Source organism: Vicugna pacos, chromosome 17 (genome assembly GCF_048564905.1).
Source record: "Vicugna pacos chromosome 17, VicPac4, whole genome shotgun sequence".
NCBI classification, from domain to species: Eukaryota; Metazoa; Chordata; class Mammalia; order Artiodactyla; family Camelidae; genus Vicugna; species Vicugna pacos.
In genome coordinates this window covers 28098899-28119542 of record NC_133003.1, presented here as the reverse complement: position 1 = coordinate 28119542, position 20644 = coordinate 28098899, and the positions used below count along the sequence as shown (strand labels likewise).

Genomic DNA, 20644 nt, shown 5'->3' with positions numbered 1-20644 from the left:
TAACAGAAATCTAGTACTTCCAGGAATGGGCTTTTAGTTCTAAGGCATAAAATGTATCTATTTCAGTTTTTATTCAAAACATTCACAATTTACATTAGAACTTTAGCAATTCAAGATGTATGCAGAAAAGACAGTGCAGTATAATTTTCTCTCAAAGAATCAGAAAAACACAGTGAAAGATTATGCTACTATGAATATTCAAAGGACTGACAGGAAAGTTGGAGAACGTACTGGAGTGAGTCAGGTCATTAGATTCACCATCCACAGTGACTAGTAACTATAGTCTATAGCCCTGGGAAATCATTTTACCTATATGGGCCCCATATTTCTCATATGAGAAATGAAAGCTAGACCACATTAATCTCAAAGTTGTCTTCTATCTCTAAAAATAAGAGAGATCTAGGTCAATTAATTTGACTTCTTACTGAATGATAAACAACTACTAACATTGATGGCATATATTCTATGTGCCAGACACTGTTCTAAGTCCTTTATATGTATTAATTCACTTATTCTTTACAATTCTGTGAGGCAAGTGCTTTATTATACACATATCATAGATGAGGAAAATGAGGCACAGAAGAGTTAAACAACCTTCCCAACAGGTCAAAAGTTAAAGCCACAGATCAAATCCAGGGAATTCTGGCTACAGTCTATGCTTATAAATACTTACTAAACTGCAAGCATGTAAAACAGCTTTTGCATCCACTATTACACTATGCCCAGTGACCTAATTAACACACGGATATTTGCACAGATGTGTACATTCTTAACTGAGGTAGGACTCTTCTCAGTGACTGATTTCTATAAAAGAATGTAGGGACCCAGGATCACTGATTTGGTCCTATCATTTTAAACACAAGGCAACTGAAAACCTGCATGTGTAAAATGACTCATCCAAGGCCACAGAACTCATTGAAGTTTTTATCTTGGCTCTACTACTCAATCTCCAAACTCCTGATACAGAGTTTCCCTTAATCATGCTCCCTCACCAGAATAAGACCAATAATCCTGCCCTAATCTATCAAAATCAGAAAGGAAAAAAAAAAGAAAAAAAGAAAAAAACCCAAACCAACCACTTGTTTCCTTTTTAGAGATTTGTATGGTTCTTTAAATATGATATTAACTTCTTCAGGAGCCCATTCCAAGCATCTCCCCCATCACTAAGTCATTTTATAGATCCAGCAGCACAGACTAGTAAAGAGCAGGGGCTCTGAGGTCTGATTTGTCTGGGTTTAAATTCCAGCTCAACCACATACTAGGTGTGTGATATTGTGCAAATTATTTAACCTTCCTGTCCCTCACTTACCCTATCTGTAAAAATAGGAATAAAATATATACCTTGTAGGATTTTTGTGATTAAATAAATTAATACAGTTAAAGTGCTAGAGTGTGGCATATAGTAAGTGCTATATAATTATTTGCTATTAATAGTTAATATTTTAATAGTTCGTGTTATTTGCTATTATAGTTATTTATAGCAACCAAAATTTCTCCAGGATTAATTTTATTTAAAATCCACCTTTGGATAAAGAACAATTTTAGAACTTCCTCATATTTGTTAAAAAAAAAACCTCTTGTACAGAACCTTATCTTCTCTAGACTTAACAATCCTGATTTTTTAAAATCCATTTTCATAAGACTTATTTTTAATTCTTTTTTTACTTTGAAAAGATACTTCTTTCGTACTTGTATCCAGCCAACACTTCTTTAGCCCATATTTGTGAACTAACAAAATCACATCTAAGTTCTCCTTTTAAAGACTGAGAATTCTCAAGATTACTTTTACCTGAAGATACTGAGAAAGCTGGAATAGTTCCTGAGAGTACATACTTGGAGTGTTAGCAGCAACCTAGAAACAAAATGACAGAGCATCAACAGTCACGCAAAATATTTACAGAAGACATTAAAGCTAAACCAAGTCCCTGAAATGCCTGTTTACTAAAATATGTAAGATAAAAATTATTCTTCAAATTAACCATTTCTTTTAGTTTTCCAAAATTTCTGCTCCATGCCTAGAATTTATAAATGGTATTGTATTATGCTGACCAGTTTGAGATTTACAAGCAGGGTGGTGGTAACAAGTGCTACTCATGAAAACATTCTAAACCAAATCACCAACTTATAGCACAAAGACAATTCAGCCTTTTCTTTATCCAGAAATAATATCTCCTAAATCAAGAGAACTATATTTTTCCCCTTTAAAATTCATTGTTCAATAATTCTTCAAAATGTCGACAAGTCACAATTCATTTAGAAGTAGCTATCTTCAAAATAATATTTGTATGTGGGGGTGTGGGGAGAAGCAGGACATGAAATACACTTTGTCCAATGGCCAGAGGCAATGAAAATAGGCTTCCCCCCAATCCCTTTAAACTATAGGCAGGTTTGAAGAAGAAAAGGATGTGAAATAATGATGTTTAAACATTTAAGTCACAGTCAAAATGCGTAGAACTCAAGAGTATGGAAGAAATACTTTCTATGAAGGGTTTCTCCCGGGTGTGGAATATAGAACCACAGCACTTTTTTTTTTTTTAAGGCAGTAACAGGTTGCTGTTAACATTCACCCACATTCTCAATACCACCCAAGTTATATGTTAGCTTATGAATGATGATAACAGCATCATTCCTTATTAAGCTCAGAAGGTCTGTTTTTTATTAATATGCTAACTAGAAGATAGAGAGGTGGCCTTATTTTCAAAAAGTAGTCCTAAATCACCAAGTCCATTATTTACTTCTGAAATGATTCTTGGTATTACTGCAGATCACAATTAACCACTCTTGTTTCTTAAAAAGGAATCTAACAAAGATCTTCAGTTTCAAGCAGGTTTTCATTCTTTATTCAAAAGGAAGAAAAAATGTCTTTCCCAATAGTTTAGTTACTTCACTAAGAAAACTCAACATTCACTTTAACGTGAAAAGATACAAAACGATGTGGGTTTTTTTGCTATTTAGCGATGATATCTATAGTTTGATAAACCATTATTTCTGAACAAAAGAAAAAATATTTTCTAACAAGTAATTATGCAAAGTTTCTGTCCAGATTAGGTTAAAACTGATCTTCAAGGACAATAAAAGAACAATTTCTGTAAGCCCATATTTCTGTTATTTCCATGTGAAGGTGTATGTTGAGTGAACTATCTGGGCACAAAGCTTTAATAAATATTTCTAGACAGAACTATATTCTAAAATAAAAGGTAGTAACTACCACTTCTTACCTAAGGCTAGGCACAAAACAAGTACTAAGGGTCAGTCACTTACTTGAGATAACTTTTTCCTAAGGCTTTTTCCTAAGGCTTTTTCCTAAGAAGCATCCATCCTAAATTCTCCAGTTTTTGAAGATCAGAAGACTAGAATAACTATATAGCTATATGCATTCCTATATTTTGTTACAAAAAAGAAATAAATTTCTAGGTAAAGCAAATAAAACAAACAGAAACATTTTCCAAAGTACTATAGCAGAGGGAATTGGGAAAAAATCATCATTAGTAAAACTTACTTTGTCAACAGGACTTGGTAATGGAGCATGGATGACACTGAAAAGTAAAATTTAGAATTTTTATCTAGTTTCCTGACAACAGAGGAAACAGTATGACAGTACCAGAATATTTTAAACCCCAAACTTAATATACTTGCTTTCATATAATTAAAAGAAAGTAAATTATTTTTCAATCCTTCATAAATGTATAGAATTGTTAGAAAACAAGGGAATAAATACACAAACCTACCTTTTGCATGTTAATATATTTCTAAACACAAATTCAAAATTCAAGATATATTAAATGCCTTTTCTGGATCCACTATTACTACGGGCTATGGTGAATTTCTTGGTTATAAGAACTTCTAAACAGAAAGAAAGAACTCAAACTATCCATTTTGCATTTTGGTATGTATAAAGTTCTTTTGAAAATTAAATATTCCTTTGTAGAAAGTCTCTAAAAAGCAAAGTTCTACTGTACAGAAGGCTATAATTTGGAAATATGTTCTAGTAGAGTTCTAGCTAATCAAAACTGTAGTACTATTCTTCTCTACCCAGCCACCTCACACACTAACAACTGAAAGCTCAGATGTAGGTATAAAACTGAATTCAGTATATCACTTTTTTTTAAAACATTTTTTATTGAGTTATAGTCATTTTACAATGTTGTGTCAAATTCCAGTGTAGAGCACAATTTTTCAGTTATACATGAACATACATACATTCATTGTCACATTTTTTTTTCGCTGTGAGCTACCACAAGATCTTGTATATATTTCCCTGTGCTATACAGTATAATCTTGTTCAGTATATCACTTTAAAACTAAACCACAAACGCAGTATTAGTTGGTACTAACTGCCTTTTTGGTCTTATAAAGTATGTAAGAGACAGTGCAGTGTAGCAGTTAGGCATGCAGGCTCACAAGCTATACTGACTGGGTCCAAAGTTTGGCTCTGTGTACCAGCTGCATAATCTTGGGCAAGTTATCTAACACCACTGTAGGTCTCAACTTCCTCATCCATAAAGTGGGGATAAGCATAAAACTAACCACATAGGGTTATTGTGAGTATTAAACGTGTTAATATAAACAAAGAACTTAAAACAGTATCTAGGACACAGCAGCACTACTACCACTCCCGTGAGAAGAGAGCAGCTAAGGAAGCCAGGGTCTCTGTTCTACAAAATGCCCTCGGAGATACTGTATGCTGGTTGGGGGTAAGCAGAGGGAACACAGAGCAAGGCTGCAACCCATGTTCCCTACCAGTTGATCATCAAACCATATCCTAGAGGCTACTCTGGTGATGGTCAGCTTCATGTCTGACTGGGTAAAGTTCTAGATTCAATTGGTTAACCATGTGTAAGCTGCTGAGAAACTGATCTTGCAGGACTTAAAAACAGGAATGACAATTCTGATCCCACTGTAGTAACTGCAAACACCCTCAAAATACTTCAATTCAATTAGTCACAAATACACTAAAATACTGACTAAAACAGAATATTAAGGACCAGGGGCACCTCCCTTCTGAGCACCCATGATATCCTGCACAGACTCCCACTGAGACCATACAACTCACTGCTCTACTCCTTTGATTTCATGTCTGTTCTCAGATACTGTGAACAATTCATTTCTGCATCCACAGAATCTATCACAAGGCCCTAACAAAGCTGGATGCCTAATGGAAGGTTTAAAAACTGACATACAAATTTAGTTTTTCTTCTTTGCCCCATAAAAATGGAATAGACATTTGCCTTAAGTTTCTTTTTCTTGATTACACAAGTAATACATATTATGGAAAATGTGTGAAGCAAAGCATGAGGAAATAAATAAAAATTCCTCAATGTCAGCACCCAGATCATCTTGAGTATTTATCCTTTTCTCTGTAGATATGCATATACAGGGAAATGAACTTAAGAGAGTCTAAACAGAAGCAAGTGGTATTAATGAAGTTTTTAAATCCAGTTTTCTTAGTGACCCAAGCACAAAATATTCCATGAAAATCTGGTCAATAAACAAAAGGCTAAAAATCCAGCAAAACATTCCATAAGTGATATACATTTATATTTTACAAAAACTATCTTGGGTATAGGTGTATTTTGTTTGAATTATGCAACAAGGAATTGCAGAAAAGGAAAACTTATTTAGTGTTAGGGTTATGGAATTATAGGCAATTTGTTTCTTATCATTTGAAAATTATTTGTGCAATATAATAAAATTCAAGGAAGAAAACAGAATTAGCTTTTTAGAGAATGGTATACCTACTGAAGACCTTAAAATATTAAATGCTATGTATACAATGTACCTTAAACTCTAAACATTCTGGCATATTTAAAAGTATCTTGACTGCTAAAAAATATTAGATTACAGTAACAGAAACAACTAATATTCACTATGTGCTTATTACATGCCGGGTAACCTCTTTTAAGTGTACAGTCTTGCTTAATCTTCCTCATAAAATTCTTGCTTAATAAGTAAAAGTACTACCTTCATTTTTCAAATGAGAAAAGGGAGGACTGATCCAGTCACAGAACAGGTGAAGTCAGGCTTTGAACCAGACTAAACCTCTAAAGGTCATTCTGATACTCTTCCAGCTCTAAAGAACTTCACCAGCTCCAGAAAGTCAACCAGATTATGTACAATGAAACTGGCAACAAAATTTTAAATGATGCTAATATTTAACCACATAAAAAAAAAAACAAAACAAAATGAGAAGAAACAGGGACCAAGATGAAAAGCATTGGGAAGACAAGAGGGATAGGAACACAATTTACTGACAGACTTTGAAAAAACTCACATGCCCTATTAGATGGAACCTGAGAACAGAGATGACCCTTTATGCAGATGCTCAAAGTTCCTGACTCCATGAAAGAAAAATCTCATTATCAAATACAAACATCAAAGTCTTTAAAAAGCCAGTTGTCATTGGTTTATCAATAGTTACTCTTATTTTTGACTCTTAACTCTTGAGTAAGTCACACTAAAAAGCTCTTGACTAAGTCACATTAAAAGCTAAGTCACACTAATGTTCCCAAAGTTAACTGTATTTTTAATAATTAAACTATAATTTGAATAGGAAACAGATCAACGTTTTAAATTTAGAATGTTTTAAAATATCTGCTTTCTTCAGATATCCTTAAAGCTGGAAAAAAAAACTGGCAGCCTCTAACTAAAGCATAATATATAATAATTCTAATGAAAGCACTAATTATCACAGTAATAGCAGGACTTCTCTCTGCTTGCTTTTTCCTACTCACTACTCTGCTGCACCTTCAACTTACCGCTGTTCTCAACCTCCCACTCTCAGATATCTGTCTCTGTTTTTATAGGACAGAAAATGTTATGTTGGGTACATAAACAAGCTTCTAGCATATTCAAGGTTTTCACTCAAAATAAAAAATCCTGAAGTTTAAAGATTGTTTAGCTCCCCCAACACTTCATAATAATAATCTGTGAAAAGTACAAGAGCAAAATGTACTTATGTTTACATTTTAACATTAACATTGTATGAATAATTTTTCCCTCTCATTTGTCCTCCTCTAAGCGACCTTTCCATACTGCTTCATTAGAAAACAAAACTAAACTAAACTAAAGCACTGGAAAATCCCTCTAGAAACTCCCACCAAAACAGACTACTAACTGTATCAACACCCTCAAGGTCCTGTAAGATTATGACATGGCATTAACTTCAGAGGCAATCATAAAGTCTTATAGGAAATGCAGATCAAAATGAACAGTTATCACTCATCAGTAAGTTACATACTCCAAATATTTTGAAAAATTAATTATCCATCAAAATATAAGTTGTAAAGTTAATTCTGGAAACAAAATCACTGCGCCTCCTTATACATTATTATTTTCTAGAATTGTAACCCATGTGAAAAGCAATTAAACTGAAATACATTATATTCCAAAAGTACTACATCAATTTTCTAACATTATTAGAATAATCCTGAAGTAAACTAGAATATTATTAACTAAGGCAATTAATACAAAAACTTCACAGCATTAAATTATACTCACTCTGAGCGGAGCCGGGCTTCCATACCATCTGGTAGAAAAAGTTTTATTGTGGAAACAATACACCCATGGGTAACTGGTTAAAACAAACAAATAAGATGGATAAAATAGTTATTTAAAAACATGAACCTGTGTACTTCTCATATAGAAACATCTATTTTATTCTTAAATGTAATAACTTCTGGAAAGAAAATAATTTTTGTAGTTTAATGGCAATATTCATTTCCCCGGAGAAACTCATCTTCTTCCACAATGAATCACAGGTGCAAAGTAGAATTACAGATAAAATTATTTCACAAAGTGTCCTAACCTCCAATGCTACAGCAACAATCAATAAAAGGTCGGCTGAGTATATGGAAATACAAGGTTGGGGGGATGCACTTTCTTCCCACCTGCCAGAATCAAAACCTAAGTACAACTATTTCCTAGTTTAAAATTTAGCCCTTAGTTTTAATTTTCTTCTCCCCAATCTGTAACTCCTGTCCACACCTCATAAAACTCTAAAGTTCTGTGTAATATAGCTTGGAATATGCCATCCAATGGCCCACGTTATGAGAAAACCAAGACCTCAGACAAGTGAAAATGCTTCTGTACCTCTCTGCTATTAAATATCAGAGTTGTCTGCTAGAACTCAAGTCTAAAATTTCCAGTTCAGTATTTAAAATTTTTGGTTTTGTTTTCTTGGCAGTTGTTTCTTCCTCCACCTCCAAACATCTTTATAGAATATTATACCAGTCACTTTGCAGACAATTTCTTACCATTGCTTTTTATTTCCTCCTTTTTCTTTTGAAGATTTCAAGAGACAAAATCTTCCAAAAGCAGTACTTTTATAGAGCTTCTCTTTTTTCTTTTTAAGAAAAAAAATTTTTTCCCTAGTGTAAAGGTTAATGGCTCTTTAGTTCTCTGTTCTTCAGATATTATGTCCTTCAGGGTTCAAAGAGTTAATCTATTTAGTTTACCAAACTCTAAATAAAAGCAAATGCAGGGTGATGAAAAAATACTATATTATGATTAGAGGAGTGGTGGTTATGTAACTGTGTACATTTGTCAAATCTCAGTGAATTATACATGTAAATTATCTCTCCATAAAACTGATTTTAAAGAATAGAGCTAATGCCTTTGCATGAGGGTGACTTAAGTGATCAGGATCATAAGTCATCAAGATGCTATTATTAACATGAAGTAATATGACTACTCTGTCACCTGGAAATACACATTAAACTTAAGAAATTCAGCAGTTTAGTCAATACTAATTTTCATTAATTTATTTATAAAAAATGCTAGTAAAGGTCAAGAATCACATATGGGGCAGTCTTCTAAACTCTCTGCCAAACATAGCACCTACAGCCAGGAACCACTGATCTTCCTTCCAGGCTTTATTCTCCCATCTTGTTACCATAGATACTCTATACAAAACAAAGCTACCAGCACTTTCAAGTTTCTCACTTTTCACAACCCCATACAACTTTTACACAAATTGTCCTCTCTGTCAGTGATGTCATTTATCCCCTTACTTGCATAATCAGAAGCTACTTATCCTCCAGGCTCAGACTTTCCACGTTCTTCACCAATAAGTTAGGTGTCCCCAGAGCCTCATACTGCACTGTAAATATTTATCACTTACACAACCATTGTCTCACCAATTAGAGTCAACTCTTTGAGGACAGTAAGGATTACTGCTTCTCACTTTTAAAACCTGGTACTTAGCATAGCTCTCTGGTACAAAGAAGGCATTTAATAAATGCTTACTGAATTATGCCAAAGAACATGTCTGGTTAATATTTTATAGTTTCCATTACTCAAGAGAGACATTGTAGCTTACTTTGATGGCAAGAACCACCTAACTGCCTCCTTTCTCTGGCAGAAGATAGGAAAGGGATGGATTTATCCCAGCTCTATGGCTCTCCCAGAGATTTACCATAAACAGGCTACAATATATACAGGAGCACAAGACAAGAAGATCCAGCAATACTTACTTTACTGACACATTTAAATTGAAAAAAAATTGTTTTTTTAAAAAGGGTGCAGTGAGTTACAGAATAAAACTGTAGTGCCAGAGCTGGCAACATGTGACACGTTACATAAGGATTTCTTCTGCTAAGAAGTATCACCCTGAAGCCCAGCAACTGGGCCGATGTCTAAGCCTGTGAGATGAAGCAAGGGCTAACACTAACCGGGCAGTATGGTTGCTGCACTATTGAAGGCAATTAAAGATTATGTCTGACTAAGCTGATGATATAGTCCAGCCAAGCCTGCCTTTGGAAAGGTTCTTATGACAACTAGATACACAGATGCCTAGAAATGTTAGTTATCTTTTTAATTTGCAATAGGCAAATATTTAAAGCAACCTGACAAAAATATTTTGTTCTATTATTTATATTAATGAACTCTACACAGCAGCATTTCCTAAAATGGAATGCTAGCAGGTGTTAACAAAAAAGGATTTGGGGGACAGAAGAGTTTGGATAACATTTAGTTAAAAGAGATTGAAAGAGTTTTTATTATTATTTTTTTAAACCACAGGATTTCTCAGAGCTTAATGGGCTTTTTGTCTACAGTGAGGCTCTAGTGGTAAGATGTATTTTCCAAATTCATTTAATCATTGAGCATCACTGCCCCCCTTTTTAGGAACTCTGGAACTGGAACTATGGTATTACATATATGGTATATAGGGTATTATGAAGAAAATATTTTGGAAAATACTGGTCTAAAGTATTCTACGAAGCACTTTTAAAACAATTTTGCTCTCAAAATTCATCCAGAAACATTATCATATTGCCAAAATTCAAAGACAAAATTGATTGCAAAACACAATTTAAAAGTTTTTTGAGTGGGGTAAGGAGGCTGGCAGGAACACTGCTGCATTAAATGAACACATGCATTGTAAGCTAAATGCAAATTCCAGAAATGTTAAAACACAAAAAATAGGTATGTCGAGGGAACAAGGTATCTGCAGAGAAAAACCTGCAATTACCTGCTGTGCTGTAGTTATAAAATTTATTAAAAACCAGAATTAAGACTACAAAAGCTGACTGCCATTTGCATGGGGTTTTTCTCTATTATACAGATTTGTTATTTTGCTTTTGAGTTAATGTATTTATTTATGATATGCAGTCAGCCTTTTCTATTGCCTCTTCACACAAACATCACTTGAAGAACCAATGTTCACTTTGATAAGTTTAAAAACTGTTTAAGACCCTGGACTAGGGGACTAAAACTACTGGGGTATGGTTCTCCTTTTCTGCATTGAGTAGGAAGGTCAGTACTATACTTGAGTAGTTTGAAGGATTTCTTGAAATGATTGGCAATAATAGGAAGTAAAAGCTCAACAAACATTTATGAAAAAAAAAAAACCCAAGATCTAAATAAAGATGTTAACATTTCCAGGCTGGGAAATTATTCATTTAATTGCCTTTTGATTGCAAACAAAGATGTAAAAGTTACCAAACTTTCATTCTGGTATTTTTTGCTTCATAATGTTTCTAATTCAAAGAGTTTCTTTTTTTTTTTTTTAAGGTTAGAAAAAAGGCAGCGAAAGTTAGCTGGATAGACAAGTACTCTTTAAATTCTAAAAAAAAAATTTTTTTGAATACATACTCTATCATCCTGTCTTCATTTGTGAGCTGGAGTGCAGTGATTAAAAAACATTTTCTTCAACTACTTGTCTATTTCACATATGATTTCTACAAGAAAGGTAGCATAAATGCTTTATTCTCTTTATCTTATTTCAGAATGAGAAATGGGTTTCCTAAGTTCTTCCAAAGGTGACTAAACCTTCTTCTTTTCTTTTTTAGTACCGTAAGTTTATAGATTTAAACATATTTGATATATTTCAATCCACTGCTGTTATTGTTTGATGCTCAAACTGTCTTATTGATCAGTCACAACTCCACATTAATTCCTGAGTCCTTCGAACAGAACTTCAGCAGTCTTAGCTTTACTGCTTTCTGGTACGACAAAATCTTACAAATTCAACTTGTACATTTCCTGCCTTGGACTCATAGTTAGCTATTTCTCCCAGAAATCCTGTTTCAACCTATTTATTTGATGAGAAGAATCTTTTCTCTAGGTATGTGGATTAATTTGCTACTTTAGTTCTCTAGCATACTTGGAGTGATATTGCTTGCTGACTTTATTGTTTGACTAAGTTGTTCTCTGCCTTTACTGGCTGGCTCAGTATTCACTGAGAACCTGCTAGCTACAAAGCAGTATGCTGGGAGTGATGGGAAAACCAAGAGGACTATGACCAGGTCCTTGTCCTTGAGGAGATTTCAATTTAGTCTGTAGAGAGAACAAACTAGAAGTATCTAACATACAAACAAATGGGGAAAAAAAATTCACAAATGCTATAAAACACTATGGGAACTTGGAATGAACAAGGGCAGGGGAAGGATTTCTGAAGAGGGGGTAAAAAAAGGAATAGGATTTCAAAATCTGACATGGAAGGAAAGGCAGAGAAAATGGCATAAGCAAAGAAACAGAAAATGAGAAGGATGTGAGAGAGTTTACATCTAAGGAGGGCACTGCAGAAGACTGGAAAGAGGAGGTAAAGAATACACTTCAAGGCCCTTTAGGTGTCAGACCCCATGCCAAGCACACTATACATGTTAACTACTTATGACAAGCCATGTAAATAGTTACTTTTATGTCCTATTTTACAGATGTGGCAACTAAGGTCAAAGAAGCTAAAGTAACTGCCTTGAGATCACACCTTTGGCAAGTGGTAGCGCTAGGATTCAAAACAAAATTTTTCTCTATCTTACCTCTAAATAGTATTGTTTAACAGCTTAACATATACGGAGGGAAATAATGGGAAATAAAATCAAAAGGTTGAATGAATTGTGTGCACATTTTGAGGGCCTCAAATGTGCAATTAAGCATTTCAGACTTTATTCTGCAGTATGGCACAGCCACTTAAGCCTTCTAAAAGCAGGAGAATGACATAAACAACGCTGTAACAGAAGAGTGTTCTGGAGGCAGTGGGTTGACAGAATATGGAGGCCAGAAGTGGAACACTACTGTAACATGTTGGCATCTGGAAAATCAAGTAGTAGCAGGGAAAGGAAGCAAGTGGTCTACGATGACACAACTGTTAGGGTAAGAAAGAGACAGGATTCAGAAAAGATACCAATATTCTGAGCTAGAAATTTTAGAGAATGATGGGTTAATTTAAAAAAATGGGAAGTCAGCAGAATGCTTTAGTTTGAAGGGGGAAATTAAGCTTTGTACAGAGAAAGGCAACAGTAGGACATTCAAGAGGAAACAACCAAGCAAGCAGCTGGAAACACAGGTGTAGAGCCATCAAGTATGGATTCAGAGCAGACAATGTGTGAAGGGAAACCTGGGACTTGAGGATAAGGAAAAACACATAAAACAGTTGCCAGAAACTTAATAGGCCAGAGTTCTTAAACTAAATTGTCCAAAAGAACAACCCAAGGTTTTTAAAAAATAGGTATGTCTAGGGCCCACACCTAAGAAGTCTCCTTCTTAGGGCTGAAGAGTGGGATCCACACATCTGTAGTTTTACAAAGCTGCAGGTAATTCTGCTGCACATCCTGGGTTGAGAATCTATTTTTAAAAGGAACAAAAGAAAGAACACAGTCATCATCAGGAAGATTCTCTTAGTCAATCTGGCAAATTTGGCACAGTCTGTACTGAATCAGCTTTGTGATTTTCCCTAGTAGCTGGAAAAGTGGAAGTATGTAAAGCTTACGGTGAAAGTTTCCAAGAGCTAGAAACAAGCAAAAGAGCATAGCCAAAAGTCAAGGAGTAGTCTAAGAGTTGGTGATAGTACCTTTGAAACGGCCAGTGATGGGTTCCAAAGGACAGATGGGTAAAGAACACTGGGGCTGAAGCTACTCAGAAAGAGCAGCAAACGTGATGTCAAAATAAGATGGTTCAACTGACTGGCAAGCGTTTCAGTAATATTTAAAGCACCTGACCCTGAGCTAAGCACTTTATAATCACTCTTTCAATGTTCACATTGAACATCATGCCGCAGTATGAACAATGAATATTGTACCACAAACCTTCAGGTAATTAGTGGTATCATAAGTCCCATTTTATAAGATGAGGACATTAAAGCTGAGAAAGGTTAAGGGGAGGTAACTAAGTCACAGCAGAATAAAAAGCGAAGTCGATAACAAGGTTGCCGATTCCCAATCCTCACATAAGCCTCTAGATTAGAAGGAAGGTTGTCAAAATCTTAGTCGATAAGATGGTAGAAAGAATTTTTGTAGAATGGTGGATAAAGTTCATGAAAGATTTTAAAACTTATTCAACCGACATGCGCCAGGTTAAGACTGGGAATTCTACAATGAAGACAGACATATTGCTGCTCTTGCACAGCTTACAGGCTAGTGAGGGAGGCAAACACATAAAGGGGATAAGTACAGTGTGTAACAGGGACATGGAGGGGAATCTTTTCCAGCCTAGAAAGGTTTTTAGGTGAAGAAAAAATTACGTGTGAGGGCTTAAAGGCTAGAAAAGGCAAGATCTATTGAGGGGAGTAAGAGTAATTCAGAGCAGTTGTAGCATAAGACAAAAAAGGAAGATACCACTGACCTTACTCATAACAGGCTCTATGTTCATAGGGACTTAACTGAGGAACATATATTGGTGAAGTGGACCTGGACTGATGAGCTAATTGGAGTTATATGTGAAGTTTATAGAACTAAATGGTCCCAAGCTTTGCCTCAGAAGGTTAATACAATGTGTGACCCAGAAAACTCATGATGTTTAAGCAGTTTGTGAATTTGGGAACAGAGGAGTAGCCAGCAGTTAGCGTCCTCTCTTTCTCCCTCCAAACCTTCCTTTTTTTCTCTTTTTTAAAGAAATCTATTAGAATGTCACCCTATTTGTTTGCAATAACATTTTATATGTATACAGCAGGTTATTAGTACAGTGCTGACCAGTGAGTCTTTTCCCAGGAGCCATACTATGTGGAAAGCCAAACATCAAAATCAGCTTATTTTGGAGAGCTTGGAATAGAAGAGACACTAATATGAACTGATATGTTCAATGACATAAGGCTCATACACATTTTTAACAAAAATCCTGATTTTATGTGTGTATGTATATACATATATATACATATATACATAAAATCATATATATGTATATACATACACACACACATAAAAAACATTTTTATATGTTATATATTCTTTTTTGAAATTTCCTTTTACCCAGACATTATTTTATACAAATACATAAATGTCATATATCCTAGAGGGGTTTTATTACAGTTTTGTTAGGTTCTCCCTTTTTAATTTGGCTCCCACTTCTCTTCTACTCCTTCTCTCTAATCATTCAACAGCGTGACTCACATTAATGACTAGTATGCATGTATTCTTCTATGTTTTCCCCCATGTTCATATAATCATCTACAACACATACATATATGTACATTTATAGGGGTTATTGAGACTTTTTTAAAATAATCAAATTATTAAAAGTAATTCTTTCCTAGCTCAACAATGCATCTTATGGAAATCCCTGCAGTTCATATAATCCTAATGTATTCTTTTTAAGAGCTGCATGAAGGGCAATTTAAAAATCATTCTTCCATTGTTTTTTGTACTATGCACACTGATACAAAAAAATCCTTTCACAGATCCCCACAAACTAGTTTTGATCATCTCAAGTGTCTAATTTTATATCCTTATCATAAATGCTTTCAAAAGCATCACAGAGCATTGTTTCATATGAATTCATGCTTTATATAAATGGTATTACACCACATACATCCTTCTGTGATTTGCTTGAGATGTCTGAGATTTATCCTTATTGACACATGCAAATTTAGTTCACACATTTTTACAGCTGTGTAGTATTTGTTATTTTTATTCTGCCTTAATTATAATTTTTGTTTTACTTAGTCTTTCTTTTCATCCTATTTATTTAGAATATTTATTAAGAATAACTCCTGAACTTGATCAAATGCCTTTTCAACATCTACTGGTTATACAGTTACACATTTTTTAGCTTAAGTTTGTGGACGATGTTGACAGATTTCCTCCAAACTGAGTCACCTTTGCATTCCTGGGGTAAACCCTACTTTGCTATTTATTCTTGCTTCATTTCTGAATTTAATTTATTAATACCTTAGCCAGAAATTTTCATCTATTGTCACAAATGGAATTAGTTAGTTTTCTTCTTTGTGCTTTACCTGTATCAGAATTTGGCATTAATGACAGGCTGGGGGCTTCTTTGGAGGATTTTGAGAGTGCTCCACCTTTACCTTTATTAGATTAGTTAAACAACATTGGACTTACCTGTCTTTTAAGAATATGATCAAATTTAGCTGTGAATGCCTGTTTTTGGTCAGTCTTTAATAACTTTTTAAATCTCTTTTAAGGAAATCAATTTGAAAGTTTCCTACATCTTGGGATAATTTTGCTAGAAAAACATTAATTTACTTCAGTTTCTTTTTTCTTTGCCATAGGCTGGCATGTAATAGTCTCTCAGAATTCTTTTAGTATATCCCAAATCTGTGTTTATGTCTCCTTTCTCACTGTCTTACATGTTTTTACTAGTATTTTTTAACTAATAAAGGAAGCAAGGCTTATGAATTACCTATTTTATTTTATTGTTTTGTTTTCTTTTTTTAAGAACCAGCATTTGGGCTTGTTTATCCCTTCTAGAGATTTTTGTTTATTTCATTAATTTCTGCTCTTCATTTCTTCTTCCCAGCTTCTTTTTATTGTTGTTCTTTTTCTAATTTAAGTGCCAAGTTTTTTCGTCATTTGCCTTTTTCAAAACTGAAGGAATTTAAGATTATAAATTTTTATCTGAATAAAGGATTTACTTTATTTTGGTATGAAAGTTTCTTTTCCTTTCCACATAGTTTAAAATTCTCCTTTTGTTTTCTTCTTTGACCCAGGGGTTTTCTAGCAGTGTATAATTTCAATAAGCTTTTTGGGACAAAGTTTTCTGTAGCATAGGCTTAAACAGGTAATACTCAATTCATGACACATCTGTATCCCAAGAGCCCATGCATAATATAAATCATCTTTTTGAAGCCAATAAATACCAAAGGGAAACAACATTTTAATGATGAAGAAATTTTTCTTTACTTAATTTCCTTAAAGTTAACATAAAAGATAGCTAACTTTTCAAAAACACCTGCAAAATCTGTTGCCAGAATAATACTGTATTAATAGTAACCCTGAATCTCAGAGTTGTCCTCCTAGCTTTCTACAGCATTTTCTAAAGAATGTCCCCCACAGCTAGACAGAGAAGAGTGGGAAGGAGTTTGGAAAGAGCTACCTGCATTCTAGGATGGTCACTGCCTTGGAAATCTGTTAGCATATTAAAAGCTCTGAGAAGTCCTGTCTACCTTTGGTTAACTAAGCATTTCCTAAATGTATTTGGTTACTTCATTCTTCTATCACTTAACCCCTATTAATTCTCTTTGGGAAATGCAAGTCAAGAAAATAGACATTCCTTGGAGAAAAAGACACTGTAATCAAATTCTGTCTTCTCTGTGGGTTACTCACAGCTAGGGCTCAGTAAATGTTTGCTGAATGACTTGTTAGCAGAGGAGGTGTGATATGGCAACAGCAGGTGTTAGAGTGTCCACTGCAGTCGTTCTCAGTATGGTCATACATAAGTTGAGCTCTTTTAGTAAGGAGTACTCAATATTTTGCAGCAAAATACAAACTTTCTTTTTTCCTAAGATACGGGCCCCACACAAATTCAAATACCAAAACCTAACACCCTGAGAAGGCCAACAAAACCCAGTAAAAATAACATTGCAGTTGCAGTATGCAAACATATATGCACATGTACACACACACACCATCATCACCACCACCCCCTGTGCAAAATGTCAAAGACTAATGACTTAGAGTATCACCAGATCAGAGTATGCTCAGAGAAACAAAATGAGAAACCTGCCAACTGGTTCCATTGTCCACACTGAACTTAAGAGAGTGGGCTGCATACTTCTGGTTCCTATTTACTTAATTTCATGATTATGCCATGTAATTTCATTGTCATAAAGTAAACAGTGAACTAGGTAGAACCAGGAAGCCTCAGAATTATAAAAATAAGGATAATCTACATTTATTTAGCCAGAGAATATCTAGTTTCAAAGACTGAGACATGAAATTTTATACTGGTGTTAGGTACTATTAGCTGCCTAAGAAGTCTGATTTTGTTTGGGGCAACAATAATGCATAATCAAAAGAAATAAATCATAGCTGATTTATGCCAATCATGGATCTCCTGCTCCCCTTTGCCTGGTAACTTCCTTCCCAGGCTCCTTTGTAGCAACAATTAAAGCTATGTTTTGTGACCTACCCATGTAGCCAGTGAGACAAAAGAAGGAATCTGCTGGAAGGAGTCTATGAAAGATTGTTCTTCCAAACATAAAAAGAGACAAAATGCCACACAAGAAGGCATTTTGTCCTCATTTCATCTTTTTTAGCCAAGGACACCAGTATGAGGAAAATAATGTCTGGGGCAGCAGCCATCACCCTTTGCCCCTGAGGAAACCAGCAAAAGCTTAAGAAACCAACATGTAAAGGATAATAAAATGGGAGAACAGTAAGACCTTGGATTCCTGATACCATCACTGAGCCAAATGAACAAAGTCTGGACCTACCTGCCTCCTGCCTATAAGTTAACAATAAATACTCTTAGTTTAAGCTCCTATTGGTTGGCTGTAGTATCACTGCAGCCAACTGCTTCCTAATTGACACAGTAGTGCCCTACATTTTCATACTATGATAAAGAGTGTAAATTATTTTACACTTCAGAATTTAAAATTTTAGAAAAACAACAGGAAAAGTAAGAGACAACTTTTTGCTGTATAAAATGCTGTATTTAATTGTTTTTACAAGCATGAACATCAAAAAATAGAATAAAAAATTAGACAAACTTAAAAAGACATATAGTAGGAAAAATCGATCCATACCCGTACCTTTCCGTGTATTCTCCGTCACATCTACCCCAAACTGGATTATGTCACCAGAAAGAATTTCACATGGTGGACTTTCTTCAGAGCCTCGACTCAATCTCTGGCTATTTATAAAGGTACCATTACTACTTTTAGTGTCTTGGAGATAAAACTGCAAAAAAAAAAAAATAAAAGCCAAAGATTAATAGCCATAATTCCAAATGTACTTTTTAAAAAAAGTACTTACAACTTAGCAAACCACTGCAGGTAGGTTTTTTCCCCCATCAGTTCAAATCTTCAAATCTCTTATTTCAGCTAAGGTTCTCCTTCATTACATATGAAATTATAACCCTAAAACCAGGTGATTTAAAAATCCAGCTAGATAAAATGTTACAATCACTTCAGGAAACAGTTTATAAGGTCCTCAAAATGTTAAATATAAAGTTAGCGTATGACCCTGCAATTCTACTCTGATATATATACTAAAGAGAACTGAAAACATATGTCCTCACAAAAACTTGTACACAAATGTTCATAGCAACATTATTCATTATAGCTTAAATGTGAAAACAACCCAAATGCTCATCAACTGATGAATAAGGAAACAAATGTACTATATCCATAAGATTTATACTATTTGGCAATAAAAAGAAACGAAGTACTGACTCATGCTACAACATGGATGAATTTTTAAAACATTATGTTAAGTATAGGAAGTCAGTCACAAAAGACATACGTTATATAATTCCATTCATGTGAAATATCCAGAATAAGCAAATCCATAAAGACAAAAAGCACTTTAGTGGCTGCGAGGGGCTGAGGTGACAAGGCAGAAAGGGTGGGTGGAGTAGAGTGGAGAACAATTGCTGATAGGTATAAGGTTTCTTTTCAGGGTGATTAAAAGTTTCTAAAATTAGACAGTGGTGATGGTTGCATAAGTCTGTGAATATACTAAAAACCACTGAATTGTTCATTTCAAAAGAGCAAATTTTATGGTATATGAATTATATTTCAATAAAGATGTTATTTAAAAAAAAAAGCCAGCTACACAAAATTCTGATTTTATCTTTTCATCTCACTCTGACTTTGTAATTCTGTTCCTAGGATGTCTGGGTTAAATCAAAGCTGTTTATTCCACAGGCAAGGATAGTTGGTTTCAGGTAACACCTATAATTAATAGCTACCAGTTAGCTAACATACTTGGTATCAGGACCAGCATATCTTCAGTGAATTCTTTGCGATAAATGGACTGGAGACACTAGAAACTAAAATACTGGAATCAACTAAGAAAGTATCACATCCTGGCCTTCTAAACTTGCCTTTCATCACTTACATAATCTTCTCTCTTTAAAAAGGGAAGGTACAGCAGGAGGTACAGGAAATCTACCTATGTATTACCTGCCTCTCCTAAAAGAAATTAGGAACATCTGGGATCACACACAGTAGACTTACTGGAAGAGAAAATCCCCCCAAAAAGATTCACCTTTCTTTTTGCATTTCTCTATACTCTCTAGCCCTGTTTATTCTAACAACACATTTTCACTGAATTTCTTTCCAAGGAAGAAAGGAAAGAAGAAAATCTAATATTTATTAAAATACATGTTACGGCACCAGGTCTTCATTTAACCCTAACATTAAAGCTAGATATAGGTATTATTTCCATTTATAAATGAGAAAAGTGGGGCATCGGCAAGTATCCTTCCAAAGGTCATAGAGATATGGAATATAGAAGTTAGGATTTATATAATAGAATTAAAAGAGACATTTTTTTCCCATTACCTCACACTGACCTTTATGTTACATTTATCCTTCACTCCTCCCACAAGCTCTCTTTCAAAATGAAATACAGCAAAAGAATAAGCAATTTGCAGAAAATATGAAAATGACATTTGTTTTCATTAATTCCTAGGTGACAATTTAAAGGCCACCAGGCTGTCTATAAATGACTTATTCTCCGTCTATAATTCAAAAGAGACCAATTGGTACTTCGGCTAGCAGGTTGTATATTTAATTACAGACCACTAATAAAGAAAGCTGTGTTGATATTTTACAAGTCCATCTGAAATTTTACAGGCCTTAACATTTTACACCAGGGAGATAAGCACAGGCGATATGGCCAAGTAGGAACACTTATTCTCAAAATTTTTCTACACTGGAACCTACTGTTACACTGTATCAAGGAATTTATTTTTTATTTTTTAATAAATATATTCCACTGAAATGTGGCAACATATGAATTCTGGTTTG

General features: G+C 34.4%; 1 protein-coding gene across 30 annotated transcripts in view; it reads right to left on the bottom strand.

Annotated features, from left to right (window-relative positions):
- The window catches only part of SLMAP (sarcolemma associated protein), a 122022-nt gene that overhangs the window by 51600 nt on the left and 49778 nt on the right, over positions 1 to 20644 (bottom strand). For 18 of the 30 annotated variants that reach the window (XM_072941543.1, XM_015236236.3, XM_072941548.1 and 15 more), the window contains exons 2-5: positions 18422 to 18569; positions 7498 to 7570; positions 3500 to 3536; positions 1790 to 1852 (exon numbers count right to left, since the gene is read on the bottom strand). In XM_072941543.1, the coding sequence (XP_072797644.1) occupies positions 1790 to 1852; positions 3500 to 3536; positions 7498 to 7570; positions 18422 to 18569 (321 nt within the window). Of the gene's footprint in view, positions 1 to 1789; positions 1853 to 3499; positions 3537 to 7497; positions 7571 to 18415; positions 18570 to 20644 lie in introns of all 30 variants that reach the window. The other 12 variants (XM_015236239.3, XM_015236231.3, XM_015236316.3 and 9 more) reach the window with 1 other exon arrangement.